The sequence below is a fragment of the Pongo abelii genome, chromosome 20 (genome assembly GCF_028885655.2).
Source record: "Pongo abelii isolate AG06213 chromosome 20, NHGRI_mPonAbe1-v2.0_pri, whole genome shotgun sequence".
In the NCBI taxonomy this organism is placed as follows: Eukaryota; Metazoa; Chordata; class Mammalia; order Primates; family Hominidae; genus Pongo; species Pongo abelii.
In genome coordinates, this window is record NC_072005.2 from 57473824 (window position 1) to 57501240 (window position 27417).

General features: G+C 46.8%; 1 protein-coding gene across 7 annotated transcripts; it reads left to right on the forward strand.

Moving 5' to 3' along the window:
* The first annotated feature begins 1775 nt into the window (after positions 1-1775).
* Positions 1776-27335, forward strand: LOC100452057 (sialic acid-binding Ig-like lectin 10). Of its 7 annotated transcripts, XM_054541082.2 has the most exons (10): positions 1790-2082; positions 7011-7094; positions 8741-8844; positions 9502-9604; positions 11131-11484; positions 12184-12447; positions 12764-13045; positions 13195-13297; positions 25609-25748; positions 26380-27283. In XM_054541082.2, the coding sequence occupies exons 4-10, from the start codon at positions 9580-9582 to the stop codon at positions 26403-26405; spliced, it is 1194 nt and encodes a 397-aa protein (XP_054397057.1). In that variant the 5' UTR covers positions 1790-2082; positions 7011-7094; positions 8741-8844; positions 9502-9579; the 3' UTR covers positions 26406-27283. The 7 variants fall into 7 exon arrangements, with proteins under 7 accessions (XP_054397059.1, XP_054397061.1, XP_054397057.1 ...); XM_054541084.2 differs by lacking the exon at positions 7011-7094 and having other exon boundaries at positions 1776-2082; XM_054541085.2 differs by lacking the exon at positions 7011-7094 and having other exon boundaries at positions 26375-27283.
* The last annotated feature ends 82 nt before the right edge of the window (positions 27336-27417 follow it).

The window sequence follows — 27417 nt, forward strand, 5'->3', positions numbered from 1 at the left end:
AGATGCTAGTTAGAAGGTTGTCGCAATAGTTCTTGGCCAGATTGAAAGGCAGGCATGCAAGAAATGGGAAAGGGATTCTGGCATTAGAATGAACCACAACTATGTATTGTTCCTTTAGCCAGATGCTAGTAGATTTTTTTTTTTTTTTTTGAGACGGAGTTTTGCTCTTGTTGCCCAAGCTGGAGTGCAATGGTGCAATCTCAGCTCACTGCAACCTCTGCCTCCCGGGTTCAAGTGATTCTCCTGCCTCAGCCTCCAGAGTACCTGGGATTATAGGCACACACCACCACACCCAGCTAATTTTTCATAGTTTTAGTAGAGACAAGGTTTCACCATGTTGGCCAGGCTGGCCTTGAACTCCTGACCTCAGGTGATCCGCCCACCCCAGCCGCCCAAAGTGCTGGGATTACAGGCGTGAGCCACCGCGCCTGGCCAGATGCTAGTAGTTTTCACTGGGTGGAAAGAGGGTCATCTCTTCCCTGGGGCAATGTTTGTGAGTAAATACAGTGATCCTGTAGCACCAGCTAGATGGTCGTCTTATACTCAGGGTGGACGTTTATGTTAGCCCCCACATGTATAAGCACCTCTCACAGGCAGTTCACATTTCACAGAAATATCAGATGTGCCACCATGTGCCAGATAATGAGGGGAAGAAGTAAGACGCTGGCCCTGCCTCCGTGGAGTCGTGGTCTACATAGATAGACAATGAAGAAATGCACACGAATTTATAGCTTAAAATGTTGATAAGTGCTAGAAAGAAAAAAGGATAGAATACTATGAGAAAGCACAGGAAAGGAAGCTAGGTTGGATTACAGAGTCAGAGGAGGCCTCTCAGAGAAAGTGACACTTGCCTTGAGATCTATAGGATTCTTAGGAGCTGGCTAGACAGAGGGAGCAGTAGATCCTAGGCTCTGACATGAGAGCAGTTTGGTGAGTTCAGGAGCCCAGAGCAGGCTGCTGTGACTGGAATTGACTGAGGGATGAGCTCCTGAAGGGCCAGAACTTGCAGGGCTTCAAGGGCTCTAGTGAGAAGTTTAGGTTTTGTCCTCACTTGTGGAGGGTTATTTCCTCTCATGCTTTGTAATTCTGGAAAGTGCAGATTGTATGAGAATCATATTCAGTGGAGCTGTATGAGAATCCTGTGCAGCAGAGGTTTTGAGTTGAGGATAGAAGCCTCTGTATAACAGGTTTGGTGTTTGCTTCTACTAAAGGTACATCTTCTGTTTGGGAGGGAGAGGCAGACAAGGCTGGGGAGAGGGAGAGTGCCAGTGTTGGGAAAGAAGAGAATAAAATGTAGAAGAGGAATAGGACAGAGGATGGGGATCGGTTGGAGATAGGTCAGAGATGGGTTTGGGAATGGGAATAGAGAGGCTGGGCTTCATCGTGTGTCTTGTTTTCTTGGTGATAGGGGCCTCGGGTGCAGGACAGGAAACAAGGAGTACACAGGGTGGGTGCCTTCTGACCAGACCTGGGGGTCCGGCACTGGGCATTTTGTTCCTTAGTCAATGCCTTGACTTCCCGCACGTACTAGGTTGAGAGAGGAACGTCCCTTAGCAACTGATTGGCCTGGAGTCTAGAGGACTGGTGGGGGTCTGGAACCACCTGCCCAAGGAAAACCATTCTCCCAGTGGCCGGGGGACCCAGTAGCGACTGTTGCTTCTGACTAGCTCAGGTTCTGGAGACCCGCGCGCTCTCTTATGCGGCTGCGCATCCCAGCAGCTTCCGCGAGAAGGGTCAGGCCCTGATTGGCTCTGGACAAACTCGCGTGAGCTTGCGGGGCGGGGCTTGACGGGGTTGGTATCCCCATGCAAGGAGGTTGGTGAGGCCTCGGGGGACTCCCAGTTCAGCAAATCGGTTAGCCTTCCTCTACCTCAGTCACTTTCCCGTGAGGCACTCCGTGTTTGTGTACACGGTTATTCCGTGTGTCGGTCAGTTCATCGGGCGCATCTAGAGTCATTGAAAACAGTAATAGGAAGTCAAACAAACTCGCTTGATGCAAAAATTCAGGAGGACATTCGGTTTTTAAGGAAATAGTGCTGAGGAAGGACCAGGCTGGAGCTCTTTGGAACCTCAGACTGGGAGGTAAATATGGAAAAAGAAATGATAATTTAGGGGGAGGGAAAAGAGATCATCTGTGAAGACAACTCACGCACACACCAGGGCCTGGAGAAGGAAGTGAGACTGGAAAGAGATCAGAATTTTATTTTTATTTTATTATTGTATTCATCTATTTAATTTGAGACAGTGTCTTGCTCTGTCACCCAGGCTGGAGTTCAGTGGCAGAATCTCAGCTCACTGCAGCCTCGACCTCCCAGGCTCAAGCAGTCCTCCCACCTCAGCTTCCAGAGTAGCTGCACCCACAATGCCGGGCTAATTTTTTAAATTGTTTTGTAGAGACAGGGTGTCGCTATGTTGCCCAGGCTGGTCTCAAACTCATGGGCTCAAGCGATCCTCCCACCTCAGCCTCCCAAAGTGCTGGGATTACAGATGTGAGAGATCAGAGTTTTTGAATCTGAAGGACCCTTACATAGTCTGCAGTAATCCTCCCATTTTACCGAGGAGGAAAAGGAAGGGGAAGCAGAAAGGGGACAGAACTTGCCCAGAGCTATCCAACAAGTTACTGGCAAAGCCCCAGCTGGAACCAGCCCAGAGCTCTTCCCAACCTTTGATTCGAGATTGTAAATTAAAGGAGGAGGAAGGATTTTGATAGTGAAAAAAAAGCAAAAGTGGGTTATGATGCACAGATAGGATTTGTTATCTGGTAGCCTGAGTAGCATCTTGATGTAAGGAGGGAGTCGTTTTTTAAGAGAGGCAGAAATCAGAATGGAAAAGCAGAGGGCTGGTTCTTGAATCAAAACATCACTGAGAAAAGAGATGAGTCAAGAGCGGTCACAATTTAAATGCTGAGGGAACCAGGCAGGTGATGTGAATGATAAACAGTTGCCTAGCACTTATTTTGTGCTGGGCTGTGTTCTGAGGGTTTTACATGCATTCATTCATTTAATCATTTAATCCTCCCAACAATTCTGCCAGATGAATCCTGTTAAAATCTACATAAGTGAGGAAACTGGGGAAACCCAGAGAGGGGAAGGAATTTGCCCACAGTCACACAGCTGGCAAATGGTGGAGCCAGACTTAAACTCAGGCAGGCTGACTCAGCACACAGTCTTAACACTGTGTTATATGCCCCTCCCAGGTGAGTGCAGCAGGGAGAGCAGGGGCAGGAATGGACTGGAGAACAATTGTCCAATATTAAAGGGGAAAGTTAATATCTGCCATGTGTTGTCAGATCTAATTTATTAAAAGTAGCTGGGAGTTCAGACTTTTATGTAAGGATCCTGATTTTTAAACATTGCAACTAATTAAAGAAAGTCTGTATGCAGGTTTCTTAATGCAGGCTAAATAAAACCCCCTGCATTTTAACTGCCTCACAAAGCCACTAATTTGCAAACTCTAGACTATCTTTTAAACGAGGAAGCAGTTCCTTAGTGAGGGAAGGCCCTGGCCCAGAAACACCTAGAAAACGGGAGGCAAAGACCAAGCCTTTGGACTGCTGGCCATCCACTCACAGAAGAATCTAGAACCCTTCCTTTGAACTGGCTTCACATCCAAGTCGTATGGGTTTCCTGTTGCTTTCATAAGAATTACCACAACTTTAGCAGCTTTTTTGTTGTTTGTTTTGAGACCAAGTCTCGCTGTGTCACCCAGACTGGAGTGCAGTGGTGCAATCTCGGCTCACTGCAACCTCTGTCTCCTGGGTTCAAGCTATTCTCATTCCTCAGCCTCCCAAGTACCACCACACCTGGCTAATTTTCTAAAAATATTTTTAGTAGAGACAGGGTTTTGCCATGTTGCCCAGGCTGGCCTGGAACTCCTGGCCTCATGTGATCCACCTGCCTTGGCCTTCCAAAGTGCTGGGATTATAGGCATGAGCCACCGGGCCCAGCCCAACTTTAGCAGCTTTTAAAGGAACACTCATGTATGATCTCACAGAAGGTCAAAAGTTCTGGTGTAGCGTGGTTCCCCTGGTTTTCTGCTCCAGCTTTCACAAGGCCTGAATCACAGTGTTGGCAGGGCTATGTTGCTTTCTCGAGTCTCTTTGGATGAACCCATTTCCAAACACATTCAGAATCAGTTCCATGCTTTGTAGTAGTGAGGTCTGCATTCCCTTGCTAGCTGTCTGCTGGGGTCATTGTCAGCTTCTAGGAGCTGCCCTTATGGGCTCATGGGTTCATTCCTTCATCTTCAAAGCAAACAATGGTGAGTCAAATCCTTCTTATGCTTCACATCTCTCTGACCTCCACTTCTGGCTCATCTACGCCCTTTCTTTCTCCTGAATCTCTCTGACTTTTCTGCTTTGCAAGTTTCATGTGATTACATTACATTCACTCAGATAGTACAGGATGATCTCCTCAATTTAAGATCAGCAGATTAGTCACCTTCACTCTATCAGCAAAGTCCCTTTACTCAATCAGCAAAGTCCCTTCACTGAAGCACGTAGATTAATGTTTAATTGAATAACCAGGGCACAGGAATCTTGGAATGGGAGACATCTTTAGAATTTTGCCTACCACACAAGTCCAGGGGGAAGACATTTGTAACTCACATGGTGCATAACTATATGCTTTTCCCACTGTCTTTCTCGAACCTTTTGAGGTGGACAGGACAGTTTGATTTATCCCATATTTTATACATGAAGCATGGGACTCAGAGAGGAGAAGAGGCTTCAACCATGATGACACAGCAGTTCTGAAGGCAGCCTGGCATACCGGAAAGAACACTGGGTTCGGAGTCCAGGGACCTACATTATGACTTTAGGATGTCAATATCTTGGCCCTGTGAACCTGACTAGTTCCTGTGCTGTTCTGGGCCTCAGTTTCCTTATCTACAAAGTGATGCATTGAGAACTGCATCACAGTGCTGTTGTGAGATTGAGAATGATAAAGTATGTGAATCTGCAGTGCATAGCACATGGACCACCATGATTGTTCAGTATTATTTATTTATTTATTTATTTATTTATTTATTTATTTTAAGGTATCTGCAGAGCCACAGCTAGAACCCAGATTTATTTATTTATTTATCTCTCTCTCTTTCTCTCCCTTTCTCTCTCTCTCTCTCTCTCTCTCTCTCTGTCTCCCAGGCTGGAAGGCAGTGGCGCAATCTCTGCTCACTGCAGCCTCTGCCTCCTGGGTTCAAGTGATTCTCATAACTCAGCCTCCCGAGCCCGAACAGCTGGGACTACAGGCGCATGCCACCACGCCTGGCTAATTTTTGCTTTTTAAGTAGAGAAGGGGTTTTGCCATGTTGGCTAGGCTGGTCTCGAACTCCTGGCCTCAAGTGATCTGCCCGCCTTGGCCTCCCAAAGTGCTGGGATTACAGGTGTGAGTCCCCGCACCTTGCCAAAACCCCAAATTTCTTGGTTCCAAATCTTCTTTCATTTGATAAAGCTTTATTATGCACCAGCTGTGTTCCAGATTGTGTGTTGGGTACTAGAGACACAAAAGTGACTCAGACTTGACTTTGAAAGGTGGACTCCATTATGTCACACAAAGATACCTTGGGCATGACACACAAAGGCCACCCAGAAGTGGTACACAAAGGTGATTCCAACATGACACACAAAAGATATTTGGACATGACTAATTTTCTCAAGGAACTCACATTCTGGTCAGAATAGATACAGAGTTACTTCCCTGCGTACTGTGAAGGGGCAGAAGCTGACCAAGGAGAGAAAGAGAAACAGAGGGGAAGTAGGGTTAGGTAGTATTTCTAGCAGTCTGCTAATAATCTGTCAAATTTTGGAGTTTATTTTGACAGTAAAGTGAAGCCAACAGATGGTAACGAACAGGGAACTGACATGATTGATTTATAATTTAAAAGGATGCCATGTGGATGTGGAAATGTGAAGGGGCAATGGTGGAAATATCACTGGAACAATGGAGTAATGGAAATGCCACTGTCCTTCCTCAGCTGCAGAGCCCCCTGCAGAGTCTCCTTGTCATCTTCCTCTAAAAGTTTTCTAGGAGTCCCCAAGGAGTCTCCTACATCTTCATAAACGGGCCCCATTCATCTGGTACCTGCAAGCATGGAAGCTTTACTTTTTTTGTGGCGGGGATGGAGTCTTGCTCTGTCACCCAGGCTGGAGTGCAGTGGCGTGATCTTGGCTCACTGCAACCTCTGCCTCCGCAGTTCAAGCAATTCTCCCCCCTCAGCCTCCCGAGTAGCTGGGACTACAGGCACATGCCATCACGCCTGGCTGATTTTTGTATTTTTAGTAGAGATGGGGTTTCTCCATGTTGCCCAGGCTGGCCTCAAACTCCTAGGCTCCAGCAATCTGCCCGCCTTGGCCTCCCAAAATGCTGGGATTCCAGGCATGAGCCACTGTGCCTGGCCTAGAAGTTCACTTTTGGATAGATTCCCTGGTAAAGCATGTTATCAGTTTCCCAACTAGCACGACAATCAAATGGAGAAGAGATATGGCAGTGGGCTGTGTGGGGTTGTTGCAACAGCTCCACAAGGTCATCAGAAAACCAGGCTCCCCATGTTGTTGTCAGCAACATCCCCAGATCTCTAGCTTTCATCCTCACAGTTGTCTCATAGTTGCCAGATGGCTGCACCTTCTCCAGCATCACATTCATCTTCCAGGAAGGAAGAAGAGGAAGGTGAGGAGGAGGAAATGATGGTGCCAGTGTCAGAAAAGCAGAACTCCCAAAACTCTCCAGCAGATAGCCTCTTAAGTTTGGTATTTTAAGTAGACAATCTCTCAAAATGTGTGCTCAGTAATAAATCTAGCGGAGTTAAAGGTTTTTATTATTTATTTATTTATTTATTTTTTGAGATGGAGTTTCACTCTTGTTGCCCAGGCTGGAGTGCAATGGTGCAATCTCAGCTCACTGCAACCTCCACCTCCCGGGTTCAAGCGATTCTTCTGCCTCAGCTTCCCCAGTAGCTGGGATTACAGGCACTTGCCACCACCGCCTATATATATATATTTGTATTTTTAGTAGAGACGGGGTTTCACCAGGCTGATCTCAAACTCCTGACCTCAGGTGATCCACCTGCCTCGGCCTCCCAAAGTGCTGGGATTACAGGTATGAGCCACTGCGCCTGGCCAGGTTTTTATTTTTATTTTTTGCATTGTTCATGAGAGGTAGTGTACAGTCCTACAGATTGGTATACAATTTAGGAAAACAGAGATGTCAATTACAATGTTATTATTACCAGAGCAAGAAATCATCAAATAAGAAAACCCGTCAGAATTCCGTTTTATTTGGGGATCATTTTCATAAGACATGGAATAATTTCTAACATCTTTGTAGTCTCATAAGACCATTTTGTTTAAATTATTCTTCCAAGAGCAGATTCGTATTAATAACGACTAGAACAAGTCAGCAACCATCATGAATATTCATACAAAACTGTATATTGCAGAGGAGAACATAAATTATATTCTTATAAACAGTCTCAGTTTTGCACAACATCAAATCAAATTCCTTGAACCATTTTATAACACAGAACAATATCTTTTGATTTATTGCTGCAGGGGCAGGAAACATGTCCTTCAACTCTTTCTGAGAGTCATGTACTTTATTATGAAAACTTATGTTTTTAAAACCAAGCCCTGGAATTTTATTAGCTAGTATTACATGAAAAAAAAAAAAAAAACAAAAAACAAAAAAAAAAACCCTTGGGAGCTCAGTTGGGATGGCAAAAAGAAAAAAAAAAAAAAAAAAAAAAGGAGAAAAGCTGAGTAGGCTTTTATTCACTGATAGTAATTTGATAACATTTTTCTTCTCCTTGGCTCACTGGCCAGAACTCTGCCATGTGGCCACCCCAGATGAAAATGAAACAAGAAAATAGAGATATTATTTTTCAAATTGGTGGCTTGATCACCTGAACAAATTTGAAATAACAAGGAGGAAACAGAGGTTGGCTATCAGGTAGGCAACTCTCAGAGTCTACCTGAGATATTGCCCTAGAGGAGATGGATAGCTAGGGCTGCTGAAGAGAGTCTGAGAGAGGAGGCTTCTTTCTGGTTGTGAGATCGAGGAGAGAACTTCCAGGAGGAGGTTACGTTTGACCTGGACTTGGAGAGAGAGGGAAGGTTTGAATGTGGGCAAAGGACAGAGCTGCAGAAGGACTCCATGACACTGGGAGTGGCCTGAGTAAACAGGCAGAGGAAGGATGTGCGGAGCATCTGTAGAAAGGATCCCCATTTCTGCCAGTGCATTGGCTCCCGCCTGTAATCCCAGCACTTTGGGAGGCCAAGGTGGGCAGATCACCCAAGGTTAGGAGTTTGAGACCAGCCTGCCCACCATGGCGAAACCCTGTCTCTACCAAAAATACAAAAATTAGCTGGGCGTGCTGGCAGACACCTTTAGTTCCAGCTACTCAGGAGGCTGAGGCAGGAGAATCGCTTGAACCCAGGAGGCAGAGGTTGCAGTGAGCTGAGATCGTGCCATTGCACTCCAGCCTGGGTGACAGCGCAAGACTCTGTCTCAAAAAAGAAAAAAAAAATATATATATATCTATATGTATATATAGATATATATTTTTGGTATGGAAAGAATGACAGGGTGCAGGCATGGGGGCTATCGAGGTAAGGGAAAAGCAGGGCAAAATCAGGGAGAGCTCGAATGAAAGGCAAGGGAGTTTGGAATGTATCCTGTCAGCCGCTGAAATGTTTATTTCTCAAATATCTCTCTTAAATATATCACCTTCTCTTTGTCCCCCATAGCTATTGTTCCAGCTCAGACTTCATCCTCTTTCTCCTGGACTGTTGCTTCCTCCTCACTGCAGACCCAGAGGGACCTTTGGAACACCCAAACCCGTTCTCCTATGGTTCAAAATCATTCCATAATTTCCATGACTTCCCCCGTTGATGTGAGAGGGAGTCCAAGCTCCTTGGCTTGGCATTTGAGGCTCTTGGAAGAGGCAGTGGAGTGGGAATGCAGACTAGAGAGAGGAAAGCAGACATGGTGTTGAGGCTTCACAAAGAGTGTGGGGACAACCCCTGTTCTTTTGTTTTTGAGGCAGGGTCTCGCTCTGTTGCCGAGGCTGGAGTACAGTGTTGTGACCACAGCTCACTACAGCCTCAACCTCCCAGGCACAAGAGATCCTCCCACCTCAGCTTCCTGAGTAGCTGGAACTACAGGCATGTACCATTACACCCAACTAATTTTTTTAACTTTTTTGTAGTGAGAGGGTCTCCCTACATTGCCCAGGCTGGTCTCAAACTCTTGGGCTCAAGTAGTCCTCCCACCTCAGCCTCTCAAAATGCTGGGATTACAGGCGTGAGCCACTGCGCCCAGCCCAACCTCTGTTCTTGAAGATCCCCAGCATCTGGTCCCATCAGGCCCCTAATTCACAAGATTAACAGACCTTAGGGGTGGATTGAAAAGACAAGAGCCCCTAGCAAGTAGTGGACTTCTTTCTAGCCTCACCCCGTACTTCTTACTGCTGCCTCTCTCCTCATCCATTCCAAATCCTGCCCTCCAGGACAGACCAATCTGAGGTCAGAGTTAGCAGCAGGATACATCCTGGTCCTCTCTTGCCCCTGAGATCTCGCTGGGGCTGATGGCACTGCCACTGCTATGGTTGGGTAAGTAGAAGGAGAGGCAGCATGGAGGTGTCTTGGGGAGGTAAGGGTGGGTGGGGGTGGAAGGCAGACAGGGCTGAGGTAAGATGAAGGCTGAGGTAAGATGAAGTACCTAAAAAATTAGGTACTTGGCCAAGCACAGTGGCTCATGCCTGTAATCCCAGCACTCTAGGAGGCCAAGTTGGGCAGATCTCCTGAGGTCAGGAGTTGGAGACCAGCCTGGCCAACATGGTAAAACCCTGTCTCTACTAAAAGTAGAAAAATTAGCCAGGTGTGGTGGTGGGCACCTGTAATCCCAGCTACTGGGGAGGCTGAGTTGGGAGAATCACTTGAACCAAGGAGCGGGTGTTGCAGTGAGCCAAGATCGTGCCACCACACTTCACCCTGGGTGACAGCAAGACTCTGGAAAAAAAAAAAAAAAAGTAGAATCTATATTCTACAATATAGATCCTCAAAAAACCCTCAGTCTTTGAAGACCAGAGTTCAGGTTCAAGCTCTACCGCCTTGAGTAATTCTCTTCAGTTTGCTCACCTAGACAATGGGGTGTTCTCCTTCTACAGAGCGAAAGGAAATTTATCTGTGGAAACCATTCAACCACAACAATCCTAGCTTTCACAAGGCTGTTGAGGAGGGGAGGGGGTTCCAAATGAGCTAATGGGTGGTGAGCACAATTATTCACTAACTGTTCACTATGACATGGTCTCCTGTAATGTAATGTGACTGAAGTCACAATCTGCAGTTATCATTACAGGTGGCCACATGCCTCTGTAGTTATGGTCCTTAATTATCACAATACTGTAGCATTGGTATTATCGTACCTGTTTGTCTGATTGAGAAACTGAGATTCAGAAATGATGCAACATGGCCAAGATCACAAGATACAGTTAATACCAACAAGAAGAGCAATAAAAAATCCAGCAGACTAGATAGGAGTGGTGCAGTTTAGGAGTCCCCAAGGTGCCTGATTCAGTGATCCACAAGAAGGACTCAAAACTCAGCAGAACTGTTTTACTCATGATTGCAGTTGATTATAGCAAAAGAATACAGATGAAAATCAGTACAGGGAAGAGGTGCATAGGGCAGGGTTCAGGAGAGAGCAGGCATGAGCTTTCAGCTGACCTCTCCCAGTGGTGTTGCACCAACAGAGCTTCTTTCAGCAACAATGTGTGGTGACATGCACAGACATGCCAAGAAGAGAAGTGCACCCAAGCCTTGGTGTCCAGGGTTTTTATTGTGGGTCTGGTCACTGACTTAGCTTAGTCTTCAGCCCCTCCAGGGGTCAAGCTGATGCCCCAGGATCCAGGGCTCCCACCATAAATCATAGTGTTAGCATCAGCTGATGAAGTCCAAGGTCCCAGGTAAACAAAGACACTCTTATCAGGCAGGATATCCCAAGGGTTTAGAGATCACCTCATAGGAGCTGGACAAGTGTCAAGCCTTTCTTAGGTAAGGTGACTCTTTTAATGCACAGATATAATACAGGAGTATGCTAGGTGGGTCTGTTTTTCAACTTGGATCTCTCCTTACAGGGCTACTTTCTCATGTTTTGATGGAAGTCAAGAAGACACCAGTGGAAGAGGGGCTGTGCACTACAATCCCTTGTGCATTTGAATTTCCCAAAGAACCCCCAGGCAATTCCGTGATCATGCGCTACTGGCTCAACAAAAACATCAGCTCCCTGGTAGCAACAAATAAACCCAATGCTACCGTTGGTGATAACACCAAGGACGAATTTTACATGACTGGGAATCTTGATGAAGAAGGCTGTACGCTACTCATCCACGATATACTCAAAGGGAACAGCATAACATATTTATTCTATGCAGATCTAGGAGAACAAAACAGTGCTTTCCTGGGGGAGAATATCAAACTCTTTGTGTCAGGTGATGTTCAATATCATCCAATAAGTGGTTTGGAAAGAAGGAAATCCAAAAGTGGTTCCGGTGATTGTGTGGTTTTTACCTGATGGGCACTGGGCTTTACAAAGCCTTAGGTATCTGAGTTTTACAATGATGCAATGAGATCAGTATAATAGGTAACTTTACTTTTCCAAATAGAAATGGCAAAGAGAGAAGCGACTCACCCTATATCATCCAACCAGTACAAAATAGAAAGGAAATGATCACAGATTGGGCTGGGAAGGGGCAGAGTTTAAGGGGAGAATTGGGCTGGAAAAGGGAGGCAGAGTAGGAGCTACCACTAGCACATGCAGCCTGGGACTCAGGTAAGGGGTCAGAATGTAGAATCCTCATTCTACAATGTAGATCCTCAGAAAACTACTCACCCTCAGTCTTTGAAGACCAGAGTTCGGATTCAAGCTCTACCACCTTGAGTAGTTCTCTTCAGTTTGATCACCTGGACACTGAGCTGTTCCCCTTCCACACAGAGAAAGGAAATCTGTTTGTGAAAAACCAATCAACCACAACAATCCCAGGTTTCACAAGGCTGTTGGGGAGGTGAGGGGGTTGCAAATGAGCTAATGGGTGGGGAGCACTTTGTAACCTGGAAACGCTGTGCATCAGTGAAGTGTCCATGAGGGTCCCTTTTCCCCCAAGGTTTGGGTCTACTTCTCTCTTCTCCAGAGCTAAACCAAAAGCCAGAGCGCCACGTGCCAGAGATTCTTTTGGCTGAGAAGCCTGTGACCTTGAACTGTACCCTCAAAGGCACCTGCAAAGAAACCAAAGCCCTCTTCCACTCCTGGAAGAACTCAGCCGTCTCCAGCAGCTCCTCCTCAGTGCTGCTCTTCACCCTGAGGCCTGAGGACCATGGCAGCATCCTCGGATGTCACTTGAACTTCTCCCTAGCCAACATGACCAAAAACAGCTTGGTCAAGCTCCAAGTAGTCTGTGAGTGCTGGTGGGCACAGGCAGGATCCTGAGAAATAGTGGGCTGAAGAAAAGGGAAAGAAGTCTTAGGAGCTGTCACATCTTCCCCCTGACCTTTGGGGCTGAAGGGCCAGAGGTAGGAGCTGAGCCCAAGTCTGAGGCAGATGTGGAGAGAGGATGAAAGGGGACTGTTTTGAGTCCCAGCCCCACTCTGGGTTGCCAGAAAGTCTTTCTGAAGCTCCCTGTGAATAGGGAGTAAAGAGAAGACTGGGTCTTAGGGGAAGTAGAGAAGCAAAGTCAGGACATCTTGATGATCCCTGATTCTTCCTCTGCACAGCACCTGCCAGGCTGTTCAATTCCTCTTGTTTCTTGGAGAAGACAGTTCTGTGCAGCTGTTCCTTCCACGGGATCCCCAAGCCCTCCGTGCAGTGGTGGATGGGAGGTGTCCCTGTGACTGTGAATAGCATGGATAACATCCTCCGGGTGACTTCTTCCACACGTGCCCCCTGGGCCAACAGCACCATCAACCTCATCGGGGAGCCAGAAATAGTCATGAGACTTCGCTGTGAGGGGAAGAACCAATATGGAATTCACACTTCCAGCATCTTCCTGATACCAAGTGAGTATCCAGGGACCTAGTGACCAAGCTGGAAAGAACACCTAAAGACCAGATGTGGATGGGCACAGGACCAGAGGAAAGGTAGAGAGTTTTAGCTCAGACTTCAAAGCCTTTGGAGAAAAGTGAATCTCACTTCCCTCCAATTCCAGATAAGAAATCAGTTTCCAGTGTGTTCGTGAAAGGATTAATCCAGGGCATTGTATATGGAGCCATTGCATTCTCATTGCTCTTCTTCTGCCTCGTCCTCTTGTCGTGAGTATCAAAGTTCAAATTCATCAGCAGCCTTTCCCAAAGCCTACTACCTTTATTTATGTTCTCCATTTCCTTCCTCATACTTTCTTCCAATTTATTTTGCTTTGTCTATTTTTTTTTTTTTTTTTTTTTTTTTTTTTTTTTTTTTTTGTGACAGGGTCTCCCTCTCTCACCCAGGCTGGAGTACAGTGGCTCAATCACAGCTCACTGTAGCCTCCACCTCTCTGGGCTCATATGATCCTCCCACCTCAGCCTCCTCAGTAGCTGGGACTACAGGTGTGTGCCACCACGCCTGGCTAATTTTTGTATTTTTTGTAGAAATAGGATTTCACCATGCTGCTCAGGCAAGTTTCCAACTCGTGGGCTCAAGTGATCGACCCACCTCGGCATCCCAAAGTGCTGTTGGGATTACTAGGTGTGGCCCACCGCCCCAGCCTTGTCTACCTTTTAAAAATGGATTCTTGTATCGTTAACTTTCAGCTACTCTTCTTTTTCAGTATTTGTATTTAGGGCTGTAAGTTTCCCTCTAAGCATGACTTTAGCTGCATCTCACAAATTTTAATATAAATATTTTATTATCATTTGGTTAAAATATTTCTAATTTCCATTATGATTTTTTGACCCATGAGTATTTTTTGTTTGTTTGTTTTCTGTTTGGTTTGGTTTGGTTTGGTTTGGTTTTGAGACAGAGTTTTGCTCTTGTTGTCCAGGCTGGAGTACAATGGTGTGATCTCGGCTCACCACAACCTCCGCCTCCCAGGTTCAAGCGATTCTCCTGCCTCAGCCAACCAAGTAGCTGGGATTACAGGCATGCGCCAGCACACCCGGCTAATTTTTTTGTATTTTTAGTAGAGATGGGGTTTCTCCATGTTGGTCAGGCTGGTCTTGACCTTCCAACCTCAGGTGATCCGCCTGCCTCGGCCTCCCAAAGTGCTGGGATTACAGGCGTGAGCCACCGCCCCTGGCCTGACCCATGAGTTTCTTAGGCACATTACTCTCTTTTTAAATTTTTAGCTTAAACCCAGTAAGGTCAGAAAATATACTATGCATGATTTCAATTCTTTATTTTCTTTGTAATGCATTTTTTGTTTAGTTTTTATAAATATTCCATGTGAACTTGAAAAGAATGTATATTCTATGCCTGTTGAATGCAGTATATATGTCTCTGTGTGTGTCTGTGTGTGTGTACACAATCACATACATATACATATATACCCTTTAAATCAAATTCGTTAATCATGTTTAAATCTAAATCTTCTCTACTTGTACTGACTTAATTGCTTGCCTGCTCTAATGATAAGAGATATGTGTTTTTAAATCTCCTACAATGATTGTGGATTTGTTTGTTTCTTCTTGAAATTCTGTCAGTTTTTGCTTTATAAATCTTGAGGCCATGTCGTTAGCTTCAAGTCTATTTTAAAATGTGCATACATGGCCGAGCATGGTGGCTCACACCTGTAATCCCAGCACTTTGGGAGGCCAAGGCAGGTGGATCACTTGAGGTCAGGAGTTTGAGACCAGCCTGGCCAACATGGTGAAACCTCCTCTGTACTAAAAGTAAAAAATTAGCTGGGCATGGTGGCGCGTGCCTGTAATCCCAGCTACTTGGGAGATTGAGGCAGGAGAATGGCTTGAACCCAGGAAGCAGAGGCTGCAGTGAGCCAAGATCATGCTGCTGCACTCCAGCCTGGGCAACAGAGTGAGAGACTCTGTCTCAAAAAAAAAAAAGTGCATACAAGTATCTTCCTTATATCAGACACCATTTTTCTTCTTCACCTTTGTATTAAAGCCTATTCTGTCAGATATTAGTATAGTTCCACCAGCTCCTTTTTTTACATCTACTCTCAATCTGTGATCTTAAGGTTTAGATACGTGTTTCATAATCAGCATATGATTTTGACTTTTTTTAGTCTTGTAATTTTTAAATTGGATTTAAACTAATTTACTTGATGTAATTACTGGTGCATTTAAATACTGATGGTATTTCAATATACCATCCTAGTTTGTTCCATATGTTTCTTTTTTCCCTTTACGTGTCTTCATTTGGATTGGCTGGGTATTTTTATCAATCCATTCTTTTCTTTCTACTAGTTGAAAATTATGCGATTATATGTTTTTTAAATATTCTTTTACTGGTTACCCAGAAATCACAACATCTATACTTCAGTTATCAAAGTATATATTTGATAATTTCAAAGTATAAAACCTTTACCCTCCTCCAGACAACATAAAGACCTTAGAACAGTTGAACTCTAGTTTTCCTCCTCACAACTTACATGCTATTTTTATAACATGCTTTGTGGCATTTTATCAATTCCAATATACATGTTATTTCCCATTCAAACATCTCTGAAATAGAGATATGTCTTCAACTGATGGTGATTTACAGTTGCTGTTGGTCCCAGGTGGCAGTCCTGATAAAGTTGTCACTGCCTGCAGGTGCATGAACTCTGTCATTGCTGTTCATATTATCACTTTAATTGAAGTATTTGTTCATTGATACATGTTTAATTTATTGCCTTTTCAAACATTTGCAAAAGTATTACATTATTAGCTGGTACTGAAACAAAGTTATTGTGTATACAGAACGGCACAGAAGTAAAAGAGTAAGCATACCTTCCATTCCGTGACACCTGTAACATTTGTTTGAGAAATGACCAGAATCCCATATTTTTTTGTAAAGCAACAATCTGGTGCTTTATAGAACCTAGGAAAGAGAGATACCCACACGTGGATGAAGCCATGTTACTTTTTCTTGTAAGATAAAAAGCAAAAGGGTAATTTATCTCATAAACTGTCAATGCAAATGAAATCAGAAGGAATTGCTTAATCCTTCAGAAGACATTTTTAAAATTTAAATTAACATGACATTGGATGATTCATGTGCTGTTCAGGACTATGTTAGTTCTTAATAGTTTAACTGGCAACATTTTTTCCCTTAGTGATCTATAAATTATGCATCTTACTATTAGTGGCATTTTATTATTAATGAAATACCAATTCTATATTTTTGAGCCCCCAAAGACATCATGATCATCTTTGGTTTTATTTTGTACATTCACTGCTCATTTTGATTTACATACATATTTACCATAGTCTCTATTCTTTATTCCTTACATTCTGTTAGTATTCTCAGATCTTCCAACCAGAATCTTTTTTCCTGAAATATATTCTATAAAGCCCTTTAGAATTGGTTTTCTGGTAGCAAACATTCTTGGTTTCTTTCACTTTCTCTCTCTCTCTCTCTACCCACCGCCCCCCCCCCAACTCTCTCTCCCTCTCCCTTCATAGTTGAGAGATATTTTGGCCAGACGTGGTGGCTCACGTCTGTAATCCCAGCACTTTGGGAGGCCAAGGTGGGTGGATCACTTGAGGCCAGAAGTTTTAGACCAGCCAGGCCAACATGGTGAAACCCTGTCTCTACTGAAAATACAAAAAACAAAAATAGCCAGATTTGGTAGTGTCCACCTGTAATCCCAGCTACTCAAGAGGCTGAGGCAGGAGAATCACCTGAACCCTGGAGGCAGAGGCTGCAGTGAGCTGAGATTGTGCCACTGCACTCCAGTCTGGACCACAGAGTGAGACTCTGTCTCAAAAAAAAAAAAAAAAGGTATATTTGCCAAGTTTGGAATGCTGCATTGGCAGGCATTTTCTTTCAGTATCTTGAACTATTCCATGTTCCACTATATCTTGCTTCTTTTATCACAGGAGAAAAGTCAGCTGTGACTCTCATCTGCTACTCCTTTGAAAATGATCTCTCCTTATCTTTCTCTGCCTTTAAGACCTCTTTGTCTCTGACATTTCCAGTTTGGCCTCACACTTTACACTTTCATAACACCAACTTGCTTATTTGTCTGTGACACATGCATTTCTTGCCCTGCAGCTTTGCTGACAGTGGGGCTTCTGCCCAATACTCCCCCTCCTCTGCATTTCATCTTCTCCCCCTGCTCCCCTCTCACACCTGGCTGACATTTACTCATCATTTAGGACTCAGCCTACAGCCCTTCCATCACATGCTCTGGAAAACTTCCCGGGGCCTCTCTCCAGGCCCAGGTGTCTTTTCAGGACTCCTGTAGGTCTCCTGGACTTTTGGGTGTTAGCACTAACACTTTTACTTTGATGTGACTGAGTGTGGATATCATTTTTTTAGATTTGTCTTTATTTATATTTATTTGGCCTCTTCAATCTATGCTTTGGTGTCTTTCATCAGTTCTGGAAAGATTCTTAACCACTGTTTATATTGCCTCTGCTCTTTGTTTTCATCATAGGGCTCTCATCTAATGTTTGTCAAACTTTTTTGTCTGTTTCCCCTCTTACCCTGTGTCCTGTATTTTCCAGAGGGAGGGAGTCAAGTCAACAAGTACTAGGTTAGAGGTCTGTATGAGGGAGATGCTAAGAGAACCCTACTCTTTCACTGTCTCCATCCTTGGGGCAGAGGTAGGGGATCAGTGTTGCCCAGAAATCCTTAACTTGCCTCTAAGCAACCCCCTCCAACTTTACACTCTGTCAATATGCCAGGTGTTTCCCTCTTGCCCCCAATCTCTTATCTCATCCCGTCACGTTCAGCAATAAGGTTTACCTACTTCTGAGGAAAAAATCAACTCCCCAACACATACAACGTTATTACCTTTGACATTGAGTGATGTACTCCCTGACTTTTTTAGGGAAAGAGGCTTCCTTCCTCCTGTCCAAGGTAAGCCTCACCTCCTCTGCTTGGGAATCCTTCTCCTCCACTGCCTTAGGAGCTGTACTCCACCAGTCATCCCTGCTGGCTCTTAAATTTTCAATCATTCTTTCTTTGCTGGCACAGATCTCTCCCGCCTCAGCCCCACAGGCTTCATCTATGTACTATTCAATATTCTTTTGAGAAAGTATCTTACACCACTTCCTGATTCTCATCACTCTTCCACTTGCTCCCCAGCACCAGGCCACTGACACGACATTGTCTAAAGCAACCAGTTATCCTTATTCTCAGCGTTATTCTCAAAATCCGGTGGCAGGTGTTCTTTCTCTTGTTCACCTTTAGGCAGCATTTAGGATTGGGGTTGGTGGGGTGAGGCCCTGCCACCCAGTGGCTTATTTTCATAGCAAGGGAAGCATGGCAAGGTTGTCTGCTGAAAATGACATGGGTGGGAGCATGGGAGATCCGTGGGGGATTAAGAAGAGGCGCGATGTGTTAGGGTGGTTGGAATAGCCACTGGGGAGAATGAGCAAGATCTGTATAAGGACAAGGAGAGCAACCACTGAGCAGTAGCAAAGGCCCAATGGTTACTGGAGATTAGTAATCGTTAATGGTGCCAAGCGTCATTGCTATGTGACATCTCCTCCCAGCAGTGGTCATTGGAAGACGTCTTGGTCCATTCAGGCTGCTATAACAGCATGCATAGACTGGGTGGCTTATAAACAGAAGAAATGTACTTCTCCCAGTTCTGAAGGCTGGAAAGTTCAGGATCAAGGCACCAGAAGATTCGGTGTCTGGTGAGGACCTGCTTCCTGGTTCACAGACGGCACCTTCTGGTTGTGTCCTCACATGGTGTACCGGGAAAGGGAGTTATCTGGGGTCCCTTTATAAGGGCACTACAATCCCATTCATGAGGGCTACACACTCCCAACGTAATCACTCCCCAAAGGCCCCAGCTCCAAATACCAAAACACTGGAGATTATGTTTCAACAGAAGAATTTTGGAGGAACACAAACATTCAGACTATAGCAGAAAAAAAGGAGTAGATGATGGCATTGGTCTAGGTTTGAGTATTCATGGACAAGACGCCAGGAACGGTGATGGAGTGGGGAGGTGGGAGACGGGCAAGCGAGGAGGCTGGAAGGAGAGAGAGAGCACTTTAACTGGGGAGCCATTGTACCTGGTGGGGTGGGAGGGAAGGAAAGGAAGAGAAACTGAAAGAGTCTTCATAGACTCTAGAAAATATAGTGTCTTGGAACTGAAGCTTCCACCTGTGATATCATATAATGGGAACAGTTGGAAGGGGAGCACAAAAAAAACTGGATGGATAGAAGAACTAGGCAGATCATGAGATATTGGAATTTACATTTTCATAAGTGGAAAAGTTTTGGGAGATAATGAACCCTTGGTAATTAAAGGAAACAGTTGCATTCATCAGGTCTCTTCCAGTTGTGAGTTATGAGGGCTGAATTCAACAAGCTCAAAGAGAAAGGGAACAGTTCTGGTCATCTGTTGCTATGTCTCTACCCCTGTCTTAGTCCATCTGGGCTGCTACAACAAAATGCCATAGATTGGGTGTTTTGTGCGCAACAGAGATTTATTTCTCACAGTTCTGGAAGCTAGGAAGTCCAAGATCAGGGCGCCAGCAGGTTCAGTGTCTGGTGAGGGCTCTCTTCCTTATAGATGACATCTTCTCACTATGTCCCCACTTGGTGGAAGGGACTGGGGTCTCACTGAGGTCTCTTTTATAAAGGCTCTTGTCTCATTCAGGAGAGTTCCATCCTCATGAACTAATCACCTCCCAAAGGCCCCACCTCCAAATACAGTCACCTTGAGGGTTAGGATTTCAACATGTAAATTTGAGCGGGGGGTGTAAACATTCAGACCATAGCAATCTCCCCAAAATACAGTGGCTTCAAACAATAATCATTTTAGTATTTTTCATGATTTCCTAGATTAGGAATTTGGGCAGGGCCCAGCTGGGTGATTCTTTTGCTCCCTGTGGTGTCACTTGAGGTCACTTGAGTTGGGCTAGCATGGAGAGTCCAAAATGTTTTCATTCACAAACCAGGCATTTTGGTGTGGACAGCCAGAAGGCGAGGCTCAGCTGGGCCCCTCTTTCTTTCCACGTGGGCTCCGACTCTCTCCATGTGCTCTCTTCCAAAGCAGAAGCTGCCAGTCCTCTTAAAGGACAGGCCCAAAATCAACAGCACATCACTTCCACAACATTCTCTTAGAGCAAGTCACAGCCTGGCCAAGATTCAAAGGGAGAAGAGATAGATTCCACCTGTCCTTAGGAAAACTATCCAAGGATTTGCCACCATTTTCAATCTGCTGTAGGAAGAGATTGACTGTTAAGTCTAAAGGTACGTATTAGTTTGCAGGCGCTGCCATAACAAAATACCACAGACTAAGTGGCTTAAACAACAGAAATTTGAGGCCAGGCATGGTGGCTCATGCCTGTAATCCCAGCACTTTGGGAGGCTGAGGCGGGCTGAACATCTGAGGTCGGGAGTTCGAGACCAGACTGACCAACATGGAGAAACCCCGTCTCTACTAAAAATACAAAATTAGCCGGGCGTGATGGCTCATGCCTGTAATCCCAGCTACTCGGGAGGCTGAGGCAGGAGAATCACTTGAACCTGGGAGGCGGAGGTTGCAGTGAGCTGAGATCTCGCCATTGCACTCCAGCCTGGGCAACAAGGGTGAAACTCTGTCTCAAAAGAGAAACAAACAGACAAAAAACAGAAATTTGTCCTCCCAGCATTCTGGAAGCTGGGAGTCCATGATCAAGGTGTCAGCAGTGTTAGTTTCTCCTGAGGCCTCTCTCCTCACTCTCTTACTGCCTCTTCTTATGGTCATACCTCTGTGCACACACCCCTGGTCTCTCCCTCTTCTTGTAAGGTGCTATGGTCTGAATGTCTGTATGCCCCCTACCCCTGCTAATTCATTTGTTGGAATCCTAATCCCCAAGATGCTGGTGTTTGGAGGTGGGGCCTTGGGAGGTGATTAGGTCATAAAGGTGGAGTCTTCATGAATAGGATTAGTGCCCTAATAAAAGAGCTCCCAGGGAGCCATCTCCTCCCTTTCACCACATGAGGACACAGCTAGAATTTGCTATCCATGAACCAGGAAGCAAGCCCTGCCCAGACATCAAATATACCAGTGCCTTGATCTTGGGCTTTACAGCCTCTAGAACTATAAGAAATACATTTCTGTTGCTTATAAGCCACCCAGTCTATGGCACCTTGTGATAGCAGCACAGACAGACTAAGACATAAGGAGGCCAGTCATATAGGATTAAGGCCCCACCTGAACAGCCTTCATTTAACTTGAGGCATTGTTTCCAAAAACAGTCGCATAGACTATGGCCCACCCATAATGATCTCATTTAACCTTAATAACCCCTTAAAAGGACCTATCTCCAAACACGGTTGCATTCTGAGCTACTGGGGGTTGGGACTTCAACATATATATTTGGGGGGACACAATTCCACCCGTGACAGGTGGATCTACACTTCAGGCATGTCTGAATCCAGGCATGCAGATGGCTTCACCAAGAGTCTGTCTGTCTCCACCCTATGGCTCTGCTTCCTTCTGGTTAACGTGAGCTCTGGAGGCTCTCTTCACCTTACAGGGAAGATGGCCAGCCCCAGATTCATGTCCTCCTCTCTTAGCTAACTCCAGCTGACAGAGAACTTGTCTTCTCGTGGTGATTTAGCAATCCCAGGGAAGACTGATTGGCCCTGCCTGAGTCAAGGGTCGATGCCGCCTCTAACAGCCCATCCCAGCTGGCTCCTCCAGAAAGGGATTCCAGCCACCACCACCACCAAAAAGGAACTGGCCTCCGGAGCTCTGGGAGCTGACATGTTGGGGTGACAATTGGGTCTGTCCATGGGAATGCCAAAGGCACCCAAAATGATGACAGGAATCTGGGGAGAGAAAGACTGTGAGTCAAGCATAAAAATCCGCTGGGAATACAGAGGCCTGGTCTAGGGGGTTGCCAGTGACAGAAACGAGGAGAGGAAGGGGATGTTCTGGCCCAATAGCCAGAAGCTCGAAGTAGCAGAAGGAGACTCTTTCTTCAGAGGATGAGGGTTCTAAAACAGAAGAGCACAGATGTGGGCCCCAGGCCTCCTGGAGAATCAGGCCAGAGGCAGGGTCGCTCTCACTGGGGAGAGGGCTTCGGAGGTGGTGTCCTAGGGAAGGAGAAGGAAGAGATCTGGGAAGAGTGGGGTGCAGGGGGTAGGAGGGGCCAAACACAGCAGAAGATGGGTGGAGAGTCCAGGACAGGAGAGTGGGGTGGTGGCGCCCCAGCCAGAGGGCTGAGCAGGAGGCATGGGGGCAGTAGATTGGGCCACAGGTGTGGAGGTGTCCCCTGAAGGCGGGCTGGTGGCTCTGGAGCTGAGCTGTGCCAAGTTCCCTCAGGAGGCAGACACTGGGGGCCTTGGGAGGGCAGGAGGAGAGTCACAGTGTGTCCAAGCAAATCCAGTACAAGCATAGAAGTGGGTTGTGAATGGGAGGAAAACCTACAATAAAACAAAATGGCGGCTGGACGTGGTGGCTCACACCTGTAACCCCAGCACTTTGGGAGGCCAAGGCAGGCAAATCGCGAGGTCAGGAGTTCGAAACCAGCCTGGCCAACATGGTGAAACCTGTCTCTACTAAAAATACAAAAATTAGCCAGACGTGGTGGCATGTGCCTGTAATCCCAGCTACTTGGTAGCCTGAGGCAGGAGAATCACTTGAACCCAGGAGGTGGAGGTTGCAGTGAGCCAAGATTGTGCCACTGCACTCCAGCCTGGGCAACAGAGCAAGACTCCATCTAAAAAAAAAAATTAAAAAATTTAAAAATGGGACAGGGGGCATTGACTCATGCCTGTATTCCTAGCACTTTGGGGGTCCAAGGTAGGAGGATCGCTTGAGCCCAGGAGTTTGAGACCAGCCTGGGAGACATAATGAGACCCCATCTCTACAAAAAAATACAAAAATTAGCCGAGTGTGGTGGCGCATGCATATAGTCCCAGCTGCTCAGGAGGCTGAGGTGGGAGGATGGCTTGAGCCCAGGAGGTAGAGGCTGCAATGAGCTGTGATCACACCACTGCACTTCAGCCTGGATGACACAGTGAGACCCTGTTTCTTAAAAAAAGAAAAGAAAAGAAACAATAATTTGCAATAATAATCTTGAATTCAAACCATCTCATAAGGCTGTTTCAATATTGTGCTATTTTCTTGCATGTCTGGATTTGTATGCTTTGGCCTTGTTCATAATTTTTTAGAGTATGCAGAACACTCAAATGTCCTTTATAACAGTGCACTTGCTGTACACTGATGCAACAGAGATGTGTGATGCAAAGCCTTTCCCCATACATTAACTCAACAAAAATTTACTGAGCAAATTCTACATGCCAGGTCATACTGTTACAGGAAAGGGGTCTGGATCCAGACCCCAAGAGAGGGTTCTTGGATCTCGCACAAGAAGGAATTCAGGGCGAGTCTGTAAAGTGAAAGCAAGTTTATTAAGAAAGTAAAGGAATAAAAGAATGACTGCTCCATAGACAGAGCAGTCCCGAGGCCTGCCGGTTGCCCATTTTTATGGTTATTTCCTGATGATATGCTAAATAAGGGGTGGATTATTCATGCCTCCCCTTTTTAGACCATATAGGGTAACTTCCTGATGTTGCCATGGCATCTGTAACCTGTCATGGTGCTGGCGGGAGTGTGTAGCAGTGAGGATGACCAGAGGTCACTCTCGTTGCCATCTTGGTTTTGGTGGCTTTTGGCCGGCTTCTTTACTGCAACCTGTTTTATCAGCAAGGTCTTTATGACCTGTTTTTTTGTGCTGAACTCCTATCTCATCCTGTGTCTTAGAATGCCTCCACTGTCTGGGAATGCAGCCCAGTAGGTCTCAGCCTTATTTTACCCAGCCCCTGTTCAAGATGGAGTTACTCTGGTTCAAATGCCTCTGACAATATCATAGAGCAAACCGGGCCTCAGGGAGGTGGACACTGAACGAGGACATAAACAGATGTGTAGGGACAAATGTTGGGAAGTGCCTGGAGGAAAACAGGGAGCTGGGAGAGGGTGTGGCAAGGGGAGGGGGCGGGGAGCAGCCTTCAGGTACTTGCTCTGAGGCCTAAAGGAGTGTGGGGAGCTGCCCAGACCGAGGGAGCCGCAGTTCTAGGCTCTGAGATTGCAAAGGTTTATCGAGTTCAAGAGCCCAGCAGGGCCAGATGAGCTCAGAGCTTAGGGAGAGCTTGGGAGAGGCTAACCTGCGGGCAGAGCCTCAAGGGCTCTGGTGAGAAGTTTGGGTTTCATCTTCCCTCGTGGAGGGCTATTTCCTCTCATGGTTGGTCATCTTGGAAGGTGAGCTGCTTCAGTGGGGACTTTACCTGCAAGAAGCATATGCAGACAATGTGGTGGGCAAGTCCCTCCGAGATGAGTTTTGTGTGAGTTGCCCAACAGCATAACAAACGGGGGTCTATTTGTGTTCATTGCTCACTCTGCCGCTCTCTGATGCAAATCTCTATAAATGGAGGCCTCAGCTTCTAAGAGAAATAAAAAAAGTTTTTTTGCAACCCAAAGCCCAGGCCAAAATAGACATGCTTCCTTGTCATTCCCTTGACCAATGACTAGATTTTTTTTTTCTAGCGCCCCCTTGATGTGGGGGTGTCATATCCAGGTCCCTACCTAGTATGGACCCAAGGCCTTGTTGTCTGCTGTCACTGGACCATTTAAACCAAGTCCCTTGGTTATTATAACAGCAAGCCCCTGCTTCCCCACAACCCAGCGGTGTGCAGCCAGCCCTCAGTTGATGCGTGGCCTCTGATCTTCAGTCCCCAACGTCCTTATGACCTCAGCTCCATCGGTATTTTCGGATATTTTTGTAGAGCAAGGGTTTTCGGACAGGTAATGGACGTTTGAATCTTATTGTCTGAACGCAGAAGGAAACAATGGAAGGATCTCCATCTGGGGAGGAACAGATCGGGTCTTTAAAGCTTGCTCAGGCTGCTCTGCAGGGGACACGGGACAGAAGGACAGAGCTGCCAGCCAGGGACCAGCAGGTGGCCCCTGCAGCTGCCAGAGCAAGAAAGGAAGGGGAACAGTTATATAATCCATGGGACTCCCACACAACAGAACAACACAGCTGTCAGAAAGAGCAAGGCGGTGTGCCGGGCACAGACATGCAGACATGAGCCAGACATATTCGAAGGAGGAAGAAAGGTGCAAAAAAAAAGACCTGTCCAAAACTAAAAAGTATATATGGAGACATCACAGGGCAGCAATAGAAGCAGGAATGGACCAGACACGAAGGGCCACCAAGCTGAAGGGCTGGGCTGTATCCTGGGGGAACTGGGAAGCCATGGGAGGGCTGTGAGCAGGAGAGGAGCCGGGCAGCTCTGGGGGACAGAGTGAATTCCAGGAGGCCCAGAAAGAGACTTGGGAGAGGGTCCACGCCAAGAGAATAGAGGTTCTTATCCCCATTTGACGGGGTGGGGTGGGGCTGTGCCGGTCACAGAACCAGGAAGCGGAGGAAGCTGGTGTTCTGGGCCCAGCCCAGGGCTCCTCCTGGGAACTGGACGGGGCAGGGACTGAGCACAGCATTCACCACGGGGCTTCCTGCCTTAGAATGAAGATGCTTACCTGGTGGGAGGAGCATCAGAGTCCCAAGACCAAAGAAGGCCTGCCCCTTAAGAAACCAGAGCTGCTGGAGGAACCAGAAGTACCCAAAATGCCTGAAGCTGACACCCCACCAGACCGGGCTGGAGGTAAGTCCCTGGGACAGTCACAGGCAGGCTGTCAAGCAACAGGGCCGCAGGCCAGGGCCCCCACCCCATCACCTGGCAGAACCACCGGCAGGCACTTGTTCAGGACGGAGAGTCCCAGGCCCCCTCGCCCCACACACCAGATGCTATATTTGCCAAAACAAAGTCCCACAGACTGGGTGGCTTGAACGGCAGATACTGATTTTCTCCCCCGCTGGAGGCTGGAAATCCCAGGTCAAGGTGCCAACAGCGGAGCTTCCTTCTGAGGCCTCTTACCTTGGCCCGTAGATGCTGTCTTCTCCCTGTGTCCTCACAGGGTCGTCCCTCTGCGTATGCCTGGGTCCTAATTTCCTTCCCTTGTAAGGACACCCGTCACTGAATTCAGGCCCATCATGTGACATCATTTAACCTTAATCACCGATGTTAAGACCTTGTCTCCAATACAGTCACATTCTGAGTCACTGGGGGTTAGGATGTCAACATATGAATGATGGGGGGTGGGGTGGAGTCACACTTCCACCCATAACAGAGGCTTAAAGAGGCTGCTTGGATTCCCCCATGTTGGGTACTTAGAGAGGGGATTGGGCTTGCCCAAGGCAGTGGAGAAACCGAGTCTTGTTCTCCCAAAGTCTAGGGCTCTGGAGAGAAAGAAGAGTGTAGACTCCGAGATGGATCACGGCACGTGGCCCAGGCGTGGAAACCTGGCCCAGGCAGAGGTGCGACTCCATCCCAGACTCCAGACCCAGAGGCCGACGCCCAGCTCTCAGCCATTTCCTTGGGAAACATGCCCCAGGGCCTCCCCAGTGCCAGCTGTCATGTTAGCCAATGTAGGGGACACGCCTAACACCTGACACCTGCCTGAGGGACACACCACCCCAGCAGCCAGGCTGACAGGAGCAGAAACAAAACACACAGGGACACGCCAAGCAGGCAGCACCAGGAAACAGGCTGCTGCCGCCACAGGGGCTGCTGTGAGCCCAGAGTGGATCCAACCCAGCCTCAGCCTTCTTCAGAGAGAGAAACTGAAGCATGTTCAGCATGATGGGAAGTGGCTGAAACCCTGAAGAACCCCCAAGAGCACATCCACGGGGATACTGGGAACCATGAGGCCCCATCCTCTGCACATCTGCATTGCAAACAGAGAAACTGAGGCTCACCGTGCCTCGGGCCACACTGCAAGGCTGTGCGCTGCTCAGGACTCCGGAACCCAGGACCCTTGCCCCCCGCTGCAGCAGCTGACCCTGTCCTGGACATTTTCTCCTGACTTTATGAGACCCCTAGTGCCAAGGCTGCAAACTCAAACGCTCACAGCCACCGGGCAGGGAACAAGAAGGGCACAGCTGGCCTAATGGGGGCCGTGTCTGTCTTGAAAGCAGCTGCCCCTCCTGAAGGCGGCCGCTCACAGTGGCGGAACTCCCTCCAACTCCTCCCCACCCCCTCCCCACAGGTCAGGAACACAGCTAGCTCTTCATATTTTTTTTGTTTGTCTTTTGAGGAGAATCCAGAGATCTCGATTTCAGTGTGAAATATTTTGATTCCAGCACATTAGCAATTGAGAACATGTTTTTAAAAGGCAGCGCCACGTGGGTCAAAGAAAAACCCTGATGAGGCCTCTCATTTGCAAACTCAGATCAGAGGCATAGATGTGGAGGGGACTTCTGCTGCCTGAACA